We start from the raw sequence: 22,024 nt of genomic DNA, 5'->3' as shown, positions 1-22,024 counted from the left end.
GTGGCCCTGAAAAAATGGTGGATGTTCCATTTTCGAATGGCAGGGACCAGCCTATCTAGAGCATGACGACTTTTGACTTCCCACAAAGAGGTCGTAATTATTTACGTTATTCACTGCAGGAATAGTGGGCTTGGTTGAATAAAGACCTGAATGGGAGATGAGCGCTTCAGGGCGGGGTGTTTTTATACGGTCATTGGTGACTGGGCTGGAGTCATCACACCCACTGCACTCAAGTACTTGGCTTGCTCTAAAGAGCTGCACCTTCACTGCACGACCTCAGAATTGCCAACCCTGTGTCTTGACCCCCTGAGGCTCTCAGCCACCTGAGCGACATCATTTTTAACTCGCTCCACTGTTCCTTCCAAAACGCCAAGCTGTTGCACACACATCCACATTTCTCGGAAACCAATAAACTGTGTTTGAATTGAAATCCAGGATGGTGCGGGAGGTGGTGGGGGAAGGGGGTGGGATAGGACGGTGGATCACCGGCAATGATTTAAGACCGTTCTAAAGTGTCTTCTTGGCAAGAAATAGCCTGGGGGATTTTTAGAGCTCAATGCAAAGCTAGTCTTTTTGAACTGGTTAGAGACAGCTAGGTGGTGTTTACCACTTCAGCTGGATGAGTATTCTGACTGGTTCACTGTTGAGTTAGAGATGGGTGCGGTGGGATCGATTTTTTTAGGAGAGGTCTTGGGCAAAATTTATGGTTTAATCTTGGTCATGAGGCTCAGTGAAAACTGACCTTAGGCATTTTAGTAATGATGCGCTCTCTGATTTTTTTTTCAGCCTCATCTTTAAAATTCCCAATTGTTGTTGTTTCCAGTGGCCTGCTGGTAATTCACAGAGAACCAAAAATCTTCCATCTCGACCTGTTTAGGAAATCTGATATATTGCAAATAAATACAATAATAATAACACATTTATTTACATAATACATTGAAAACATGTTTTTTGACATAACTCCCACATCTTTTAATAAAAGGATTGCCTTTTTGATGTTGATTGTTTTAAGTATTTTTTTCTTGTAATATACATATTTTATTTGGTACAGAGTCGTAGAACACCATTTTATGCATTCTCTGAAGTTGCATAAGTTATACATTACTCGGATCCAAAAACTTGACGTAAGCTTCTCACATTGCCTGTACTTATCTGTTAAGAGTTTTGGTGCATGTACAAATTAAATTTGTATGCCAAAAAACTCTTTATAATTCCATCACATTTTAGGTTTGGTGTACATTATTTAACTTGTGACATAACTCAGGAGGCATTTTAAGATGTATTATAATGAGTGATTTAAAATTGGAATTTTAAAAAATAAATACAAATCTACAATACACATAGATGCACTGCCTTTATATTAAAATAACTTTTTTCGGAGCGGTGGCACAGTGGTGATTACACTACGCTGTGAAGCTCATGACCAGAGTTTGATTTCTGGATATGACTACCATCAGTTGTAAGTGCAGTAATAGCACACATGGGCCTTAGCCCCACTCCCTCCCAACCGTCCCAGCGTGGTGAAGCATGGTCAACTGACGCCCATGACCGACACAGTGTGGGGAGGCATTCATCGTGCAGTGGATTGATAATCGCGTGCATGTTAGTTATATTTTTAGTCTTTTGCGTAGAGTGGATAGACAGTGGATGATGATGATGACTATTATGATAAAATCAAGTACCTTACATGTACACGTAGTAGTTATTGTGAATACACAGTCAGTCATATATACCATGATTGATCTAAATCATGGTAAAATCGTTTCTAAGTACATTACTGTGTTTTTGGCCCATATGGTGCAAATTAACGACCAGTTATTTTACTAAAGATTGGTTGCATTGAAAAAAGAGCAATTTTAAATTGGATTTGTGAAATGACGCCTTAAGATTGTTATCTTGCATGGGGCATGATTCAGCTCGGAAGCAAATCAATGAACAATAATGCAGTGAAATAGCAAGATGCATTCTATGAGCCACAAGCCATGGCATAATACCGACCCCTTTGAAACAAATGTCAATCATTTACTTTGCGCCTCTTTCACAAAACAGAAGCATATTTTATGAGGTCGGTAAGCCTATAAAAGACAAAGCAACCAAAGTAGGTATTTCTTAACTTTGCAGGTGCTGACTTCACTTAAACACAGTAAAGATCCAACAACATCAGGTGTTAAAAATTAGCCAGGCGCACAAAGTGTAAATCTTGTGAAGTCCAACTGCTTTCTGTGCCCACGGTAAAGCGACCTCACAGGTCAGCTGGCATCTGGCTGTGATTTCACAGGTTGACGTGATCTCCAGGTGCATGGGGCATGCAAAGGGTGCAGGGGTCAGCGGAAAATTGTCTTCAAACTGAAATCGCTAGGCTTTATTTCAAACTAAATATATGTGCACATCAAAGCGCCTCCTGGCACATATTACAGCATTGTAAATGTAATGTTGAAAAGTGCTGACTTCTTATCATTAGCATTCAGTGTTGCTGCTTTTGTCTGAAGGACAACAGTTGTAGACAGGTTTCTTTATCAACCATTTGCCCTTGTCAAGCTGTGAGGTGGGTAGATATCGTTATAGTACAGTTGTTGTAGAGTCAGACTGAGTACCCGCATCTGTTGAAACCTGCTTGGCCAGTGTGGAACAGGACTCCTTTACCTAGACAGATAAAAGCCCTCCTTGCATTTGAATCTGGCCCAGGTGGCTCAGCAGTAGAGTGAGTGGCTCGCAATCGAGAAGGTTGCAAATCTAAATCCTGGTAGGCTGTTAACTCATCACATCGTTCCCCAGTGGTCGATAAAATAGGACAACTTTTTTGGAGAAGTCAACAGTGGTTGTTCCATTTGTTGACTCACCCCGTCATAGGAATATGGAATTGCTATGTCGAGCTCAGGACTGTAAACAGGAGATGGAGCACCAATTCCGTGCTCATTTGAGCAAGACATCACTCTTCCTTGTATTTTAACTAACATCTTATGACACTGGTTATTCAACACGAATATCTGCCCGCTACGTTACACCATTTTTGGGCACTGACTTGGCTGGCTTGAACACGCACTTTTTGTCCGGCAACTCTGCAATGAATGTTAACCACACTTTGCCGGGGAGCACCTATTAAGCGGTGATGGACGGGCGCTGCCTTTGCTCATTTGGTAATTGGGCCGCGACGCCGGTAAGCGATGGCTGCCGCTGCCGCGCTCTTTTAAGCGTTGGCGAGTGGGCGAGCGGCCGCCCCAATTTTAGCGGTTCTCCCCCCCCACGCGAGGACGGCGTGCCGCGTGGCGCTCGGCTCCCAGCACGGCGCTCGGGTCAAGGGTTCCGTTTCAAGCCAGGGAGAAACCTTAGACGGCAGAGAGACAAGGGCACCGCTGCCTGCCTGCACGAGCCGATGAAACGCGAGGAAGCTGCATTTTACTTTAAGTGACGCCCAGGGTGCGCTGAGGGAGTCCAGCGCTGGTAGTCTTACAAAGGGACACTGTGATCGGGGGTTAGTGTGTGAAGAGCGACACGCCGCTTCACTCAAGAATAAACTATCAAGCAGTTATGTACTTTGTCGCAAGGGCATTTTCGTTGTTTTTGTCTTGAGAGCATTAATAAAGCTAGAATAGCATGCTATTGATTATAAAACATAAATTCGGATATTTGTTTTCATGTTACATTGATCAGGGCATAGTGGTGACACGGTCGTTAACGCACTTGCCCTGTAAAACTGGCTAACATGAGCATGATTTCCAGCCACAGATAACATCAGTGGTGAGTGATATTATGGGTAAATAGTTTTCAGGTGTCTAATAAAATGGCCAATTATTTACATTTCAAACAAAAATGTTGTTTCATGAAGTATATGCATTTTATTGGAAAGAAGATCACATTATTTATAAACTGTACTTCTTTGTTTAGTACGTCCACTTTGACTGGAATGCAGGCCAAATGTGAGCCAAACCAGATATAGCCTTCCTATCCCTGGGTATTCTGAGTGCCGTATGTCTGGGTCACAACAAAACTGGTGTTTTTATGTGCTCACATTCATATGTAAGCCACGGAGATGAAGATGCCATCCATGCCATTTGTAAGTTTTTAACCATTATCTCTTTTGATGATGGTTGTGATTTTTTTAATTCTCCAACCTCAGCATCCACTCTTCTAGTGTGTTTTAATTGAAGATGGGACCTAAACCATGACCCTTAAACTTTTTAGCAGCCAGCTTGGATATGAGCCCCACTGTGCATTTTGAGCATCAACCCACACCTTGGTTGAGGTGTGATTGAGGGTTTGTGTCGTCAAAATTGGTAGAGTGGACGCTCATGTGAAAGTGCTGTCCTTCAGAGCAGACGATAAGCCCAGTATCTTCTGTGACAGGCCATGCCACATGTCCTGCTGTGCCGTAAGATCTTTTGTGACAGAATGTGCAGCATGGACCACCAACGCGTTGGTGTCATGCCCAAATTACAAACCTGCTGTGAGACATTTCTGACCCCCAGAGTATATCCGAGCTGTCTTGGAGGTTGTGAGTGTCCCACTACAAAGAGTCAGCCCGTGACAGGTTATCTTCTAACAAGTCTGAAATATGGACAATAACTTTCAAATTCCCCTAATCATGTTAATAATTGTAAAACCCTTTTTTCACAGCAATGATTGAGAAAACAATCTGATGTGCGTGGAATATACTTTTATGAGGGGTGACAGTTGAGGCTTCATACCAGTAAAATAGAAGGGTGGCTGAAAGGTAAAATGAAAAAGACTGCATGACTAAATTGAAGGTGGAGCTGTGAAATGGAGGCAAATATATAAACAAAACAAAACAGCAGCTGTGAGGAGTATTTATCGTTTAAAGTATATTCCTAAGTTCACCATTCATGCATAGAAATGCGCGAATTATAATCTTTTGTTTTTCGATCCTTGTACGTTGTGTGCAGTGATGTTACACGTGACCCTTCCAGGCGTTAGAGGTCACTATATTTACCGCTGTGTTAAAATAAACAATCGACTCTGGAGTTGAACCGTGACCCTTAACCTCAACAGTTTTCTGAAGCACCAGAGAGGGGGGAATCATTACACCCCTAGTCATCAGCAAATGTCGAGAGATTTTTCCACCGGCAGTAAGTTCAGTACAACTAGTGATAAGATTGATTCACAACTATTTTAACAATACACACATTTTCTTGGTTCTTTCGGTAAAGTCACGTCGAAGGGAAGTAATAAAATAATAAAAATAAAACAATAAAATTCTCACGACGTTTCGACTGCAACACAAGCAACCATCATCAGGTGAAGACCAGGTCTGTCGGGGAGACAGCGTCTGAATGAAACACCACCACGCTTGGAGCGTATATTTAAGCTGGGTTGGAAGGGGGGAAGGGCGCCTTGACAAAATAATTTGCATATCAAGCTTAAATATACGCTCCAAGTGTGGTGGTGTTTCATTCAGATGCTGTCTCCCCAACAGACCTGGTCTTCACCTGAGGACGGCTGCTTGCGTTGTGGCCGAAACGTCGTGAGAATTATTTTGTTTTATTTTTATTATTTTATTACTTCCCTTCTACGTGACTTTACCGAACGAACCAAGAAGATGAATCCCTGCAGTCACGAAAGCTTTAAATCGAAATTTAATACACACATTGTTACAAAATTAACTTTTGCAAAGTTGAACGTGTAAACGAAAAAGAGAATATTGTCAGAAGTAGAGTTTCCCATCGGTGTGTACTGCTAGTTATGTTATGTGGATCAAACGCATGGACACTGACAATTTTTTTTTCACAAATTGTGAAAAGTACAAAAAGTAGCACCAGGAGGGTCATACAGAGATTTTATGACCCTCCTGTATGACCCTCCTAAAGTGATTTTGGTTTCATCTGAGCAATTTGTGTTTATTTATTTATTTTGAAGCTGAGGCCCAAAACCTCACTCATAGCAAAAATATTTAACTTTTATGTTAGTACTTAGTTCAGCAGAATAGCATACCAATAGAATAGCAATAACACAGCAAACAAGTGCAGCCGTTAAAGGTTATCCATGGACTGGCCCCTGTCTACCTCTCCCCTCTCATCTCACTCTGCTCCCTTCCACGTACTCTTCCAAAGCTTTCTGTCAAAGCCTCCAGTCAAGTTTCGCTCAGTGCGGAGTCACCGTTTAGCTTCTGCTGCTCCTGTAGTTTGGAATTCCTTTCCCCAAATAATCCACGTCATTGACTCCCTGTCCCTGTCCCCAAGTCCACGCTCGGGACCTTCCTTATTCCTCTGCCTGTGACTGTCAATTTTAAAATATATCTTCTCACTGTTGTTTGTATACGGCTTGCTGAGATTCGGTCGCATTTAGACTCTATGGTATGTACATCCAATAGTATTGCATTGTATTAAAATAACAAACATTCGATTAAAACACAATAGCAATAAGTAGAAGTACTGCACAAGCAGCAAAGCAGAACATATCAATACTCCAAATTATAACGTGTAAATATAATACTGTTAATGACTTGCAGTCCAAAGTGCCACTTTATCATGGGCATATACACTAACAAGTGATGGTACCGTAATAAAAAGTGTTATGAAAAATGAACAATGGTTGTTTAGTTGCAATAATCTTTTTCAGGGTAGAGGCAACTTGAGCCCCAAAGGAGATGAATCTGGATAAAAATAACTCATTCACTGTCATTCGAGGATTTTCGATGATGAAATGTCGACAGATATACGTTTATCTCTCCGATAAAAATTATAACATTATTGGCCATCAGCCTGTAAACATTTTGCTTTGTTGTTTAACCCTGCAGGGTTTGTTACTGGTAGGAACCTCCTGGTTACACCAGCCCACAGGGGATTATTGTGTCCGTCCGTCGTGCAGGGAGGGGCTGGGTGGGGAGGGTGGGGAGGGGAGGGTGGGGAGGGGCTGGGTGGAGAGGGGAGGGTGGGGAGGGGCTGGGTGGGGAGGGGCTGGGTGGGGAGGGGCTGGGTGGGGAGGGTGAGGAGGGGCTGGGTGGGAAGGGTGGGGAGGGGCTGGGTGGGGAGGGTAGGGCTGGGTGGGGGGTGGGAGGGGTGGGGCTGGGTGGGAGGGGTGGGGCTGGGTGGGAGGGGTAGGGCTGGGTGGGAGGGGTGGGGCTGGGTGGGGAGGGGCTGGTCACCCCATGGTGCCCTTATAAAACTCAACGTTTAACCTACTCACGCCGGGCACATTTGCGGAATACACCACGCCGCCGTTGACCCTGGCCATTGACCGAGCAACCCAACGTTCCTACCAGCTCCCTCCGCAGGAATGTGTTAATGTAGGCAAATCTTCATGCTGGTTTCGACTTTTAGCAGTCTACAGTTCACCCCCCCCTTAAACAAATGTTCATACGGTTTATAGGCCGATGGACTATAATGTGTTTCCATATTTTAATGAGCTTATTTTTTATCCCACAATTATTAGTGACATTACAATTCGTTTGTTTCATAGCCCAATAGCATTTGTTTAACATTCATCAGGCTGCTGACAAGACTCAAAGTAAATACCGGTTCAGGATTGGTCTAGAAAGTATTTGTTGAAATGGCATAGAGACTGATCATCTAAAATGTTTTTTTTAATTATATGGAAAGACATTGGTCTGATTTCATCTTTTTTCCGACAGAATAACACTCTCAACATGCGTAACATAATTTGCTTGCTAAAGACCATTACAGTCCAGTCTGTTCTCTATTAACACGTGTTTTCATAATGCAAATTGGACGGAACGCAATTAATCAATTTGGAAACACATTTTTCATGACATGGATACGAATTGGATACAACGCGTTTGAGTGAACAGAACTACGTCGCACGAGTCGGTTGTACAGCTGTCTCGGCGTAGCATCACACCATGCGGGATGCTGCTGGATGCTTCTTGATGCTACCCACTCGCCTCACTCTTTGTTCAGCCTGTATACGCATCTCACGTGCTATTGCAGACTGTACTTTACCCTGTAATATATTATTTATGATAACGTGATTTTTCCATAACGCGGTGTTCTTCAGGAATGCAACTACCGCCGTGATAGGAAAACAGACTACTTGTGGGGTTAGATCGCGTTATTTATAGAATTGCCCGATGATGCTGGATGCAATTACCAGCGAAACGTACTAAAAAATGTAAAATGTTGTTGATTCACGCTTCAACACACCGGTGGGCTAAAGCAGTGAACTATTTGTCTTTTGTCAACGTGACACTTTTTTGCTGATTGGCCGTGTCGGGTGGTGGAGGGTTACGACACATTTATAAATAACGCGATCTAACCCAAAAACGTTGATTATGAAGACTACTTGGATCTATTTATTGAAAATGCTGGAAAGTAAAAGTGTCTTCCTGCTCAAAACAAGCAATTGGGGTAGCACTCACCTCCATTGGCAGGCCTGAGACAGTGGAGCAGAATTCCACTTTCCTTTCCGTCATTTCATAAGATGACCACCCTTGATTTCCCACAAGAGTGTAATTTATCAGCCTTAGAAAGATGACAAGCGAAGTTGACCCCTGTCAGGCATCCTAGTATTATCACCATCTGGCTCCATAGTTTATTGAATAATGTAAAAAAACATGACCTCTTTCTAACTCCCCTAGTCTACACATTCCTGCTACTGATGTTAAGATATGTTGTACCATAGGACAAGTTCTGAAAATGAGGGAGCTTCCAGGCAGCAGCAAAGTGCCACCCTTGGGCCGGTTCTGAAGAGATCCTTCAAGAGGACTCAGGTAAGAATGGTGTATGTGGTTCGCATGCATGATAGCTTCATTATTTTCACCTCCATTCCCTTCGAGGTACCGACGGCTCAGGATTTCAATGCCCACCGATTCTTAGACGTCTGGATTTCACTGTTATTCTGAAGTGGCATATCAATTGGCAGCTGATCCGTGCATGAATGTTGAATAGCTTTTGAAGAAAAACTGCACATATGGAGTCTTTTTCAGGATGTGTGTGGAATACTTATGTCCTGGGTTACATCCCAGTGGTTTATTCGGTAGAATTGAGGTAGTGCAGTGCACATGAGCGGCAAACTTTCATTTTTAATTTGAACGCGCGGGGGTGGTTAGTAGGGGGGTTGGTGTGGGGGTGGGCAGGGCGGGGGGGTCACACTGCCTGTGTGACATTCATCTCTGCCACTGCACAATCCACATGCTGAAATGATCCAGTCCTGGTTCCAAAATTTCCTTCTACATGAGCGTTGGCATTTTAAATTATACAAACACAAGGATTCATGAACCTAGAACAACCCCGAGCAGTTGAGGAAGTGCTGTAATAATGATACAGGTGGTGATATTTTGTTTGTAATGATTTATGAGTCAAGTGGGCCAATTACGGTAAAGCTACACCGATGAGGGTCTTTGATACAGGGCTGTGCAGCTCCATACCCCTAGCGACCAAATCCAGTGTTTATTTCTTTCCTTTACCTTGCACGTGTCCATTGCTGGGCAGGGCCTTGTGGTCTGTATTTGGCGTTTGAGTCCTGCACACTCCTTTTGTTGGTGTTGCTGTATAAACCTTTGCATTTTAAAGTGTTTTCTAATTAACAGTAAGATTGGGGATGTTATCTTTGGTTTGAAAATCAAACAGTAGACTTCTAATTTAAGCTCATTTAGAAGGAATGTCTATCAGCTAAATGTGTTTTCAAATAAGCGTACTTGTGAATGCCGCATGTCAACAAAGTTTTATGGCACAATGAATACTTCCCTCTTGCAGAATGAATTCCAAAGTTATGAACGACGGTGATTACTTCTTCTATTAACTCACTGGTGCTCTGCCAGAGAAATGATAATTCTGTCAGTGTAAAATGTAAAAAAAATCCCAACCCAGGGAGTCTGAGGCAGATAAATGTAATAGCTTTGCTGGATGTGCCCCAGAAATATTTAAACTCATAACACAGTATTAATCTAATACGTTTGGATAGACATATCATCAAAGGAAGCCTATTGCTCTTTCTACTTCTAAAACGCAAGGAATGCAGCGTGGACTAAAACAGCAGTTGCAAAAAGACCTCTCTTCAAAGGAGCACAATTTAATTTTGTTCCTTTCTAGTGTCATGCCATTGGTCGTTTGAACGTCACACACAGACCTCCACGGATAAAAGATTCATTTTCATTTCACAGTTGCTGGTCATATAATTTTTTTACCTACAGTTATCTATAATTGATTGCTTAGCTCTGCCAAGCTTACAACATTGTTGAACATGGTCTTTTGAACAGGATTGATATTTTTATGATAGTTTTATTTTTCTATTTAACGTACAACTTGATTTTGCGTTTTGGAAAATGTGTCATTAAATACAAACACTGCTTGAACAACCGCAACCAAATTAACAATTGTAATGCTCAGTAAACATTCTAAGGCATAACTGCATTCGCAAAGCAATACCATATAATTGTATACTATAAGTAACATAAAGTGGAATTCTTAAATGGAATGATCATATACATCATTGCATTAGGGCACATTATTGGATGTGGAATGTCATGCACTTATACTAATAGAGAGGTTTTCAAACACTGCCCATTGTAATGAATTCCTTTGTGTCACCCAACAGCAAAATATACAGAAGCAATGAAACAGGATGGAAGCTTATGAATAAAACAATGATGATGTGATGCATGTTTGGAGTTAATGATGCTGTATTATACTATAGAACACATGTGAGGGAGTTCAACAATGCCCGATAATCTTACAGCCCTCTCTTCTACAACACCATTCTGTTCTCCACATGGTACAGGTATTTTAAGTTGACTATAATGAAGCCAGGTGAAAGCCCAATCAAAAACATCACGGGGTCCCTTATTTAGAACAATTTAATACAAAGCAAGGAACAATATATGTGGATTTAAAGCTTTCGTGACTGCAGGGATTCATCTTTTTGGTTCTTTCGGTAAAGTCACGTAGAAGGGAAATAATAAAATAATAAAATAAAACATAATAAAATAATTCTCACGACGTTTCGGCCACAACGCAAGCAGCCGTCCTCAGGTGAAGAACAGGTCTGTCATTCAGACGCTGTCTTTCCGACAGACCTGTTCTTCACCTGAGGACAGCTGCTTGCGTTGTGGCCGAAACGTCGTGAGAATTATTTTATTATGTTTTATTTTTATTATTTTATTATTTCCATTCTACGTGACTTTACCGAAAGAACCAAGAAGATGAATATATGAGGACTTAAGCAAAACAGCAGCACATTAAAACGGTCATTACCAAAAGGACAGCCCACGGTTAATTATACGCATGCTTGCAACACGCACTGGCATGCTCTACAATAACACAATGCAACGACAGAGCACTCATGAGCAGTGGAATTTTCACTCGTGCGCTTCCAACGGGTGCACTCTGACACGCACAACGTGTGCAGGCGATGGAATGATGAATGCTCCGTCCTCTCGTTGCACAGGACCATCACACTGGACTCTCGTCTGATGACAGTGACCTTGACAGCCGTTTTGGGGTAAGATACTTTGGAGTCGAGTTGAGCCGCTGTTGTCCAATGATTGACACAATGTGATGATTAATTTTTCAGAGTTCGCTGCGCACACTGGCACCACTTGTTACGAGCTCAAAAGCACACCCAGCCCCCCCCCCCCTCTACTCCATATTATGATTATAGCCTTTTTTGCAAAAATGAAAAGATATGGATGATTGCCTGACGTTGGTTTTCATCGGGTGATAAAATCAGCCAGCTTGGGGGACACTGTTCTTCTGTGTAGTAACTCACCTGAATGCAATAACGTTCCTTTTGTGTTGGTCTTACAAGCCCTGCGTACCGCTGGGACAAGGTCCTGCCATTCCCTCTTCAAAGTAAAACTTCTGGAGCAGAACAATTGCAAAATAGCTTCCGACACCATTTTAATGTGAACAGTTATATATTCATCATAACCTTTTTTTTTAATGCTGCTCCAATGTCAATGTCACGTATCAATGTAGATATGATGAATATATGATTTTAGTGCAAGAGATATTTGGGCTGTTGTATATTATTTGTGCATAGGCCTGCTGTTACATACACAATATTTATCAAGGTTTCATGCCACGGCATTGTTGATGGTAGAATATTGAAAGCACAGTTATATTCTTCATGATTTAATCGTTCCTTTTTGCCATTTGTAAGCTGATTTGTTTAAATTCCACTTCTGTCACATTATTTAATCATTGATAGCTCACTATGTAACACAGTTTTTATTCCAGGGTAGTGTTATTTTGTAATTGCTTATGCTTAAAAAGGATAGAAAATGGCTATTATTCCCCAAAAACATTGCTTTTGTGACCAGGAAAGTGATATTTTGAAATTTACCTATTTTCAATGAGAAAACGGGCAAATTTGTGTCTTATCGTTCACAATGTCAGAAAAAAAACAACTTATGAATCAAAATTGACATGTGTTTATACTAAAGTAATAAAAAAATTACTGCAAAAGATTTAGAAGTGAGTAGTTTTTCGAGATTTACTATTATGCTGTAAATCACTTTCACGAATCAGCCCCCAAATGTAGTCTCCCATCATGTTCTCATTCTACTGTCCTTGGTAGCAGCGTTCAAAGTCCAGTATATCCTGGTGGAAGCGATCACCTTGCTACTCCGAGTAAGCTCCCATGTTCTCCTTGAATTTATCAAGATGAGCATCAAGGATATGGACTTTGAGGGACATCCAACAGCCCATTTTGCTGTAGTTCTTCACTGGAGTCTCAACCAGCTCCACATAGTTTTCGACCTTGTGATTGCCCAGGAAGCCACGAACCACTGCAACAAAGCTGTCCCAAGCCACTTTCTCCTTACTAGTGAGTTTCTTGGGGAATTTATTGCACTCCAGGATCTTCTTTATCTGTGGTCCGACAAAGACACCGGCTAAGACCTTTGCCTCAGACAGCTTAGGGAAGAAGTCTTGAAGGTACTTGAAGGCTGCCGACTCCTTATCTACAGCTCTGACAAATTGTTTCATAAGGCCCAATTTGATGTGCAGTGGTGGCATCAGCACCTTCCGGGGGTCCACCAGTGGCTCCCACTTGACAGTGTTCCTCCCCACAGAGAACTCGGTCCGTTGTGGCCAGTTCCACCTGTGGTAGTGCGCCTTGGTGTCCCTGCTTTCCCAAAGGCAAAGATAGCAGGGAAACTTGGTAAAACCACCTTGGAGACCCATCAGGAATGCCACCATTTTGAAGTCTCCGATGACCTCCCAGCCGTATTCAAGGCATCCAGCAAGGTCTTGATACTGTTGTAATCCTCTTTGAGGTACACCGAGTGAGCTAGGGGAAGAGACGGGTACATGTTACCATTATGGAGCAGCACGGCTTTTGAGGCTCCTGGATGAGCTGTCAATGAAGAGGCGCCCCTCATTCTGGTTATAGGCGATTTCGATTGCCTCGAACAGACTGGTAACATTGTGGCAGAAGCAGAGCCCATCTTGACGGGTGAAGAAGCTGCAAAAAGGTTGGTGATGCTTCCTCTGATCTGCGACTTGCACACTTTCATCCAACAAGTTCCACTGCTGGAGCCTAGATGTCAAAATCTCGGCATTGGACTTGGTGAGACCAAGATCTCTGATCAAGTCGTTGAGGTCTTTTTGGTTGGGGTAGTACGGGTTTCTCTCCTCAGCTCCACCTCTGAAATTGTCATCTGGATCTACAACTTCTTCCTCGCTCTCTGACTTGCTGCTCTCTTCTAAAGACGGCTGCTCTCTCTCCGGAGGAGTGGGTACGGGGAGCTCAAGGCAGTGTGGCACCCGGGCGATGGATGAAGAAAGGTCCGGATACGTGATAGCAGGTGCATTCTTGCCAGTGACGTTTGCAAGGGTTCACCATGCAGAAGTAGCAGTTGCTTGAGTGGTCAATGGTTCCCACAAAATTATTGGGATAGTGAACTTCATGGCTCTCTTTTCCCCTCTGTACCATCCTACAAAAATACATTTATTTCACCCATGACTAATGTTTAAGAGATTCTCGCAACATTTTTCATTTATCATATATTTTTTTAATAACATTGAAAATTATAAAACATTTTAAAATTATAAACTTTTACCATTTTAAAATTGTTAACAAATTTTTATAAAATTCCGAGCAACAATTGTCCATCTTACCTTCCAGAGTTTTTTTGCATTGCTCGCAGGTGAAATGAGGTGCCCAGGGTTTGTCTTGATCCCCGACAGGCATGCCGAAATATGCCTTGTAGGCCTCACTTATCTTAGCAGACGCTTCCACAGACTACTTTTTCGCTCTTGTCTTGATAAATTGGCCGCAGACATAGCAAAATGAGTCTGTAGGATGCTTACAGCCTCTTGATGCCATCTCAGAAAAATGCAGATATGTATCCACTGGAACTAAACTGAACTGGCGAGCTTAAGGTCCCTGTATTTATACTACTATTTATATTACTGGAAAGTTCTAGAATGTTCGAGAAGTTACTCCAAGTTTGCTCAGCACTGAATCTACCTAGAATGTTCTGGAAAATAGGTAAATTTCTAAATACCACTGTCCTGGTCACAAAAGCAAAGTTTGCGGGGAATAATAGCCATTTTCTCTACTTTTGAGGTATAAGCAATGAGGAAATAACACTTACTACCCAGGAACAAGAAATCAATAAAAAATTGTTACACAGTGTATATAGTTCATTAACATGCTCCGTAATGCACGGGAGCATCCATATGAAAGAATTACAATACACTTTATTGTAGCACTGATTTACATTACAAGGTCAAATTTGTCCCATGGAGAGACATTTTTTCTCCTTCTGGTGACCCTGTTGAATCGTTGGAATGATGGCCCACTGTGTCGACAAAAATGAGAAGCTTCTGAAACTTGTACACTACTGCCGTGCAGGTAAGGTTTTATTTGATGTGCCATTGCCCATTTATACAACTGTGAATCGGCTGGTATCACTGACTTCACTCCCCAGGCTGGTGATGAAAGAAATGGAACATTCCTTGACCAACAGACGGTTTCACAAATGCACAAGAAGGAGGTGAGGTCATGCTAAACAAACTGTTAGGCTCTTGGGAACTATTTTCCCAGTTGCAGTCGAATATTTTGATATTTTTCCTCTTTTAGTACTTTAATGCATGTATGATGTTGCCACATGCTGAATTGGTATGTAATCAGTTGTACACATTGCTGTAATACAGTTTGGCCGAAAAGCATTTGTTCTGAATGCAATACAATATTGATTACAACTTGAACAAATGTTAATTATATTGGGGTACTCGTACAAACACATATTGGATGGTGCTAATGTCAAAGCATGTGAAGTACAGCCGAAGATTGCAAGTTTATTTCCCGACTGGCGGGTTGACTAAGCCCATCAACCGGGGTTGATAATAAAGGTCACACTTTGTGGTAAGTTATTAGTGGTTAAATTTCGATTTAAAGCATTCGTGACTGCAGGGATTCATATTCTTGGATCTTTCGGTAAAGTCACGTAGAAGGAAAATAAAAAAAACATAATTATTTTATTATTAGTGGTTGTCTAAATAGATCGTTCTGGGCCCCAATATAGTCATATGGAATTTCCACTACTGGTTTACATGAAATGAGCATCCACCATCCAATTGTTTGAGCAGTGGGACGCTTTGGCAGCACAGTTTGCATGCAGGGTGTCAAAAGGGGTTGCAAGAACCAGCATACAAAAAAATTGAGCTCAGATCCATTTAAATGTGTGCAGAGAATAATTTATTTGTCTGGCTGAGGTCAGTGTGACCCTGTAGGCCTCGTGTTCTGAAGTGCCTTGGTTCAGAGGAAACGCACGGGGACACAGCCAGGGTCTGGCACAATTTGCCTCGGTGTCAGGAATTGTTTAATTTCTCTATTGCAGCCATCCCATTGAGACTGAAATGACATATTTAATAAAAAGTGATTGCCTTCATAATCAAGTGCTGTTCTGGAATGCGATGAAAGCTCAACGTCTTTGTAAACAAAATGGGATAATTTTATGCCTAGCCAGAAGGCCACGCATGAGCTGTTTTTTTTCTTTCGCAATGGTTCATTTAGTTCAGCCGCATGCCGCTTGTTTACATTAATGCTCTGCTTTGATTCATATTAATCATGAAGTTATTATGTGTGGTTATTGTTATTATTATGGGGAGGCTGGACTATTGTTTAGTTCACTTGCCTTTGGGTCCAAGGTCCACCAGCTTGAATGCCCCATCAGTTCCTTTGACAATTTGTATATGGGAGCAACACTAATATTGGCCTGGCATGTGCTAATTATTGTCGCTCTATAGTTTCCCATAAAATTGTTCATGAGCGCAATCCGCTGCTGCCAGGGCTGTGGTGCCAAAGTTGCTGGATTATCCCTTTCTCAACGGTTGCCAGGAATAGATGCCCCCTTGTTGAGTTGAGAATCTTTGTGGTCTAAATCCTAAACGGCCAACACACAAAGGCAACACTTTACAAATGCATGGTGATGAGCACAACTAATACTTTTGTGCACACTAGTCAAATACATTTCAGCACCAGTTATTATACATATACCACGGGAGTTTTATACACTATCTCTTATACGTGAGGGTTTTTCCAAGAACTTGAGTTAACTCCCACATGTAAAAATACCCCGTAACATTCCATTGCAGGAATCTCCTGAAAAAGATTATTTAGCCTTTGTTTAACTTTTCTCGATAAGTCAGAAACATTACACTTCATAGCTCTTTCTGCCATTTTGCAGATTGCCTTAATTAGTTTTCTGGCAGGATCCAAATGCTCAACCGAATAGTTACATTTGTTTATGCATCCAAGTGAAATGTGAGAGACAGACGGTGGACGTGCAAAATCATGTAGCACGCACATTCAGGTAGGCGAGAGATAGAATCGAGGGAAATGTAGTGAAATGACAGATATAAGGTAAATAATAGAGATGTAGTGACACGATATTGTAGGTAAGTTAATGATGTCACCCCCAGTCACTAATGCACATACAGCATTGTCGATATGCCCACATTTAGTTAGTCTAATTATACATGTACTGCAAATATCTTTCCATCCTGGAAGCCCCAACATCAGCACAGCCTCTCATCACATACGATGACAGGGAAATGACATCATAGGCCTTTGTTCTCAAAGATAAAATGCAACCACAACATGGTGGTCTGTGCAGCTGCGTTGTTGAGTACATGCTTCACTTTGTGTCTGTCTGCCAAATAATGTTCTCTGAAGCTAGTTATTACCAAAATAAATGCAATGACCAAGATAAATTACAATGGTGTTTTTGTGTGCAGTCCATTAGGTCATTGGCAGTGATGGCTCTGTGCTCTGACTACAACAATAGCATTAGCCTTCTGAGCAACCCAGTCAACTTAATATTTCATTGTGCCCATTGTCACCATGCTCTATGAAAAGCCAGTAGAAACTATACGCTGGGTCTTGGACAGAATGTTGAGGGGTGGTCCTGGCAGGCCTCCCTCCTTGGCGCACTCTACTCGAGCATCCCAGCCATCTCCCTTGAGCCCCAGAAAGGGCCAGTTCCTGAGATTGCAATGGTGCTGGTCCCCTCATTCTCAGGGGGCTTGCACAAGAGAATACGTTGTCCCATTTGGCCGGGTGCAGAAGTAGCACTGTGAACGTTCCCCTGCTCAATGTGCCGTCCAAGGGGCGGATTTTGTTCATGGACACAATGCTTCTATGTAAATCCCTCCCGTGACCACCCTCAGTTCGAGGCTGATTTATGCCTGCCATTGCCACAGCAAAAGCCTGAGAGATCTCTTTGATGTCTCCCTTTGGCCAGGCCGCCTGCTGGCACTGACGTAGCTCAGTCTGTGCCTCGGTGGACAGGCTATTTTGGTTGGAAAGACACAGAAGGGATTTATGGTCCTTTAGAAAAATAAGTCAGTAACTCCCATAAATTTTCACTGTGTATGTATAAGGTAATAAAGTTGGTAAAAGAGATGATGCTTCAAGCCAAGTAGCCTTCACAAGACAGACTTTGGGGAAGGCCTGCAAGTAAAAGGTTTTTTTTGCCACGTTTAAAAGGCTTTCTACTATTGTGCATATCTCTATACAAGTGCAAGCACCCACATACAATACAGCCTGCATGGCTGAAAATGTCAAACATCTCCGTTAAACTTCAATATGTGGTGGCTGCGGAGCTGGCAAACTACTTCTACATCTACTATATTGAGAAACAAGTGGCCGTCAGTGTGTTTTGCCCATTTAACCTTGTACCTTGTTTTTGTTTAATTTGTTTGCTATTTTGTCCTGTTTAGCTGGAGGTGAGGACCAAACTTCTGGAGGTCATGTTTCAGGAGGAGAAGCTAAAACTTCAGCAGAAGCACGATGCGGACATTCAGAAGGTGTGTGTGTGTGTGTTGATCAAATAGTGTCACAATTCCCTGCACTTAACCCATCCAAAACATTCTAGTTTACTACATTCACCTTCCTCAAGGTGAGGGAGCTTTTGTATAATTATTTTTGTTGAGTTTTAATGAAAGCTACTCACAGTTATGTCGGTCTCTTTATTAGCAGAGGTCACCTTTGTACCGAAGAGATCTATGGTATAAGGCAGAGGCTGTCAGTTTACAAACTCAGCTCAGTTTTTCACTCGGCACTGCAGAGAAACCTAATTCGCATCTGAGGCTAAATGCTACACTGAAATGATTTGGTACAATGCCCACGAATGTACTTTAAAGTTTCATCTGTGCATGGAGCAGAGTGTAATTTAAAAAGTACATTTTTGAGCTCGTGATTGAGTCGTTTTATAATTCGCCTTGTGTAATTGAGTAACACGTGAACTATAGTAGTAGGTTTTTACCCTTTTAAACTGGTACCCTTTTAAACTGGTACAAATAAAGGTGTCAGTTTTGTACCAGTTTAAAAGGGTAAAAACCTACTGCTATATTTTGCCACTGGTAAAAGAGATCTCATAGAGTAACATGTGAACTGTGATAATAAATGAGAATAGGTTTTCCCCTTTATTCTGGCATCAAAACAGTTGTGTTAAGATGTTTAAACACCAAACTGAAACATTTTACAAGGAATCATGTCTGCATTAACCACAATACTTGTGGTCAGAATGCAAAGAAAAAACGTACTCTGATAATATATGCATTGTCTTTGAAATTGATTGGTCCACACCAGTGACATCTTTCTTTTGAGCGTAGTCTCAAAACGGTGTTAGACCAGAGGACGCCAAAAGGCGTACAGCACAAAGACAATGCCACTATCAGAGTAATGAGAGCTCGGGCTGTTTGCATTCTGACCACAAGTATTGTGGTTAATGCAGACATGATTCTTTGTAAAAAGGTTTCAGTTTGGTGTTTTAGCATCTTAACACAGCTGTTTTGTTGCGAGAAAAAAAGGGGAAAATCTATTCTCATATTTTGGTACTGGCAAAGGAGGTCTCATGATGTGGTAATACAGTTTAATTACTTGTTTAGTTCCACTTCTGATTATTGAAACATAGTGTCGCTTGCTGGGTTCAGATAATTAAAGAGCTGACATTTTTAAACATTGTACACATTTTTATTTATTTACACGCTTGGCTACTGATGTCTGCTATGCTGGCCCTATGAAGTTGTATGCGTCTCCTTAATGAGCAAGATGCATTCTACCCTCTAGTGGAGATTGTGAGGCTTGCAGGAAAACAGGTTTTCTTTTATTAATTCGCAATGTTATTGGCTCATAATGGCTTACTTTTGTGGATCAAGATCAATCACTGCTACAAAAAAATCAGACAGGACTGCAGACTTAGACAACCCTTTTGAGAACTCTGCACTTTCTGAACATGAACCCATAGCAGACGGATGATGCGAGATTATATCACTGCAATCCTTCGTGTGACTAAACCACTTGCCCCGTGGCCAATCACGTCAGATTTTGTAAGCTAAACAGCATTGAGGCTGGATAGTGCTTGTATAGGCAATTGCGATGCATAATAGGTGTTACAGGCGACAGGACTACGTTGTGGGGGCAGCAGAGGGCAATGGAGCAAAATGCATTGTTTTCTTCTATGCTCACATGGACATCTTTTCCACCTTCCTCCAACATGCGCTAACCAGTGTGGTGAAGTATGGGCAAATAACCCCCACAACCCATACATCGTGGGGAGACACTCATCCAACATCAGATTGGCAATGGGCTGTGCAAGTACACTCTTATTCTTTTCCTATTTGGCTGAAAAACAAACGTGAAAAATACGTGCAAACATATTTGTTCAATATGTATGTATGTTGAACTTCTTTCGTACTGTCCATAGCCAACTGTGCTAATCGAAGGTGCAGGGGAAGGATAAACTAAGCACAAAAAGCAGTTCTAAAGAAATTAGTTTTCAATCTATATTTAAAAGTGGGTAGCTCATGTGGCTTCCTAATATCGGAAGGAAGGGGGTTCCAGACGGCCACAGAAGCGGATCTGAAAGCGCACGATGCTGCGACCGTCTTTGTTCGATGGCCAGCCAAATGGCGCTGTGAGGATGACCGGAGTTGGTTTATGCTCCTTGAGTGTAAAAGAGCTCATGTTTGATGGCATGCAGCAAGTGTTGGGATTAGCTTTTATAGTGCCCTGCACTTGACGTGAGGGGCTGCGTGTTCAATGTAAACCTGTGTAATAGTATCAAAGGCATTGCAGTACTTTACTTATGACTAGAATGGCTCGAAATATAAACCAATGGCACATCATAAATCAATTGGACGGCTGTTCGTGTTGGAAATTTATCAAGTGAACATAAAACCCATAATCCGCTTGTCTTCCAAAATAACAGGGAAGAGCTGAGTATAAATGAAAAGGGAAGCTTTTCATTACCCTAACTTGCTTATGCCCGGGGCCATTCGAAATGCCAGGCAGCCACAAAGCCTTAAGAATTGTAATTTATTTTTATGAATGCTAGTTTAAAAAATGTTCACCTGCAGTGGCATGAATCTAACAAACTTCATGCCCATCCCAAATATCTACGTCTTCATGGGCATTGCTTCCTACTTTATGAAATAACTCACGTTTAGTTGGAAGGTATTCGGTACTTCCTATAGTTTCTATCTGCCCAGCTTCTGCCACAGAAGAATTGTGAGGTTGAAGGATGTGTGTCCGTGGCCTCAGGACAGGAGATCAGAGAGAGAGCTCCCTGTCAGCTGTTGTTTTGCTTTTCAGAGGTTTCCATTACCCGTTTATTATTGGAAGCCAAGCTCAGCACTGCTTGAAACCACCCAGCAACTAATTATGTTTGGACAACAGTGAGTCTTTTAAAGTTAACAGAGATCAAACAAGCCTAAGGTATGATTATAATAATTATGGCTCCACACAGGTTTTAATTTAGCAGCATTTCAAAGTGAACGTCCTGCTTTTCTGCACCTCTGATCGGATTCACAGAAAATGAAGCCGCATGCATTACCGCATTTCATTTTATTAGTGCAGTGTTGCATTGCTCGGCATTAGAACGTGGAGTCGAGTTACGAAGAACGTGCAATGCGTTAATCAACAACCAACATTTGGGATATATTTGTAAGCCACACAGCCAAAGGCCATACGTAACCTGTGCTGAAATGTGCTTAATCAATCGGGGGCTCTTCTCTTGGAGAGTATTGACTGATGATGAATTATGGAAATTTTAAATATGTGTTATAAATAATATGCTAATTTATTCAAGTTATTGCGCCAATACGTCTTACATGTGAGCAATTCTATTTTTGTAGAATTGACGACTACAGCGAGTGATGTGTAGCCAATAATGTGTATGCGTGTAATTGCCTTTTACCATGAACATTACAATATAATGCAGGGCAGCACATTTGTTTTAAAGTACCACGTGATATTGAAGTTCCAAATATAATTAAGTCTCTCGCTTATGTCATGTACCTCCGCGTTTGGCTTTGGTGGCACATAGACCGAATTGTTTATTTTCCTTTGAAAAAACCCCTACAAATATCAAAACAACAGGCAATGATGAATTGTGTGTTTCCTCAATTTGCATGATCGGGTGTGAATCCATACAAAAGCTGCTGACACTGCAACTCTCCAAGTTACCCTGTACTATTATCTGAACCATCATTAATTATTCATAAGCGGAAAGTTTGTTTTGAAAGCGCAACAGAAGCAGAGAGGAATCTTAGAAATTTCGAGCGTGGAGACGCGTGGCGATTCTGTTTGACAGTACTCTGGT

At 41.8% G+C, this 22,024-nt stretch overlaps 2 protein-coding genes across 6 annotated transcripts in view; one reads left to right on the top strand and one right to left on the bottom strand.

The window, feature by feature from the left end:
- Window positions 1–22,024, top strand: part of LOC133345537 (centrosomal protein of 112 kDa-like) — a 204,157-nt gene that overhangs the window by 8,819 nt on the left and 173,314 nt on the right. For all 3 annotated transcript variants that reach the window (XM_061556413.1, XM_061556394.1, XM_061556402.1), the window contains 4 exons: window positions 8,593–8,680; window positions 11,356–11,409; window positions 14,846–14,911; window positions 18,141–18,227. In XM_061556413.1, the coding sequence (XP_061412397.1) occupies window positions 8,593–8,680; window positions 11,356–11,409; window positions 14,846–14,911; window positions 18,141–18,227 (295 nt within the window). The remainder of the gene's footprint in view (window positions 1–8,592; window positions 8,681–11,355; window positions 11,410–14,845; window positions 14,912–18,140; window positions 18,228–22,024) is intronic.
- Window positions 11,491–14,243, bottom strand: LOC133345546 (uncharacterized). Of its 3 annotated transcripts, XM_061556435.1 has the most exons (4): window positions 14,031–14,243; window positions 13,753–13,846; window positions 12,527–13,200; window positions 11,491–11,768 (listed from the first exon to the last, which is right to left on the bottom strand). In XM_061556435.1, the coding sequence occupies exons 1-3, from the start codon at window positions 14,101–14,103 to the stop codon at window positions 12,531–12,533; spliced, it is 837 nt and encodes a 278-aa protein (XP_061412419.1). In that variant the 5' UTR covers window positions 14,104–14,243; the 3' UTR covers window positions 11,491–11,768; window positions 12,527–12,530. The 3 variants fall into 3 exon arrangements, with proteins under 3 accessions (XP_061412419.1, XP_061412411.1, XP_061412427.1); XM_061556427.1 differs by having other exon boundaries at window positions 11,491–13,200; XM_061556443.1 differs by lacking the exon at window positions 13,753–13,846 and having other exon boundaries at window positions 11,491–13,200.

Source organism: Lethenteron reissneri, chromosome 3 (assembly GCF_015708825.2).
Source record: "Lethenteron reissneri isolate LAM-NWPU_2019-01 chromosome 3, ASM1570882v1, whole genome shotgun sequence".
Taxonomy (NCBI): Eukaryota; Metazoa; Chordata; class Hyperoartia; order Petromyzontiformes; family Petromyzontidae; genus Lethenteron; species Lethenteron reissneri.
Note: the sequence above shows the minus strand (reverse complement) of the source record. Positions and strands in the feature narration are given on the sequence as shown.

Excerpts from the sequence above, each read along its gene's own strand:
- LOC133345546 (XM_061556427.1), bottom strand. The coding sequence starts at position 14,103 with ATGCCTGTCGGGGATCAAGACAAACCCTGGGCACCTCATTTCACCTGC. Across the intron at positions 13,847-14,030 it reads ATGCAAAAAAACTCTGGAAG|GATGGTACAGAGGGGAAAAG; the intron begins GTAAGATGGACA and ends GTATTTTTGTAG. Across the intron at positions 13,201-13,752 it reads GCAACTGCTACTTCTGCATG|CTCACTCGGTGTACCTCAAA; the intron begins GTGAACCCTTGC and ends CTCTTCCCCTAG.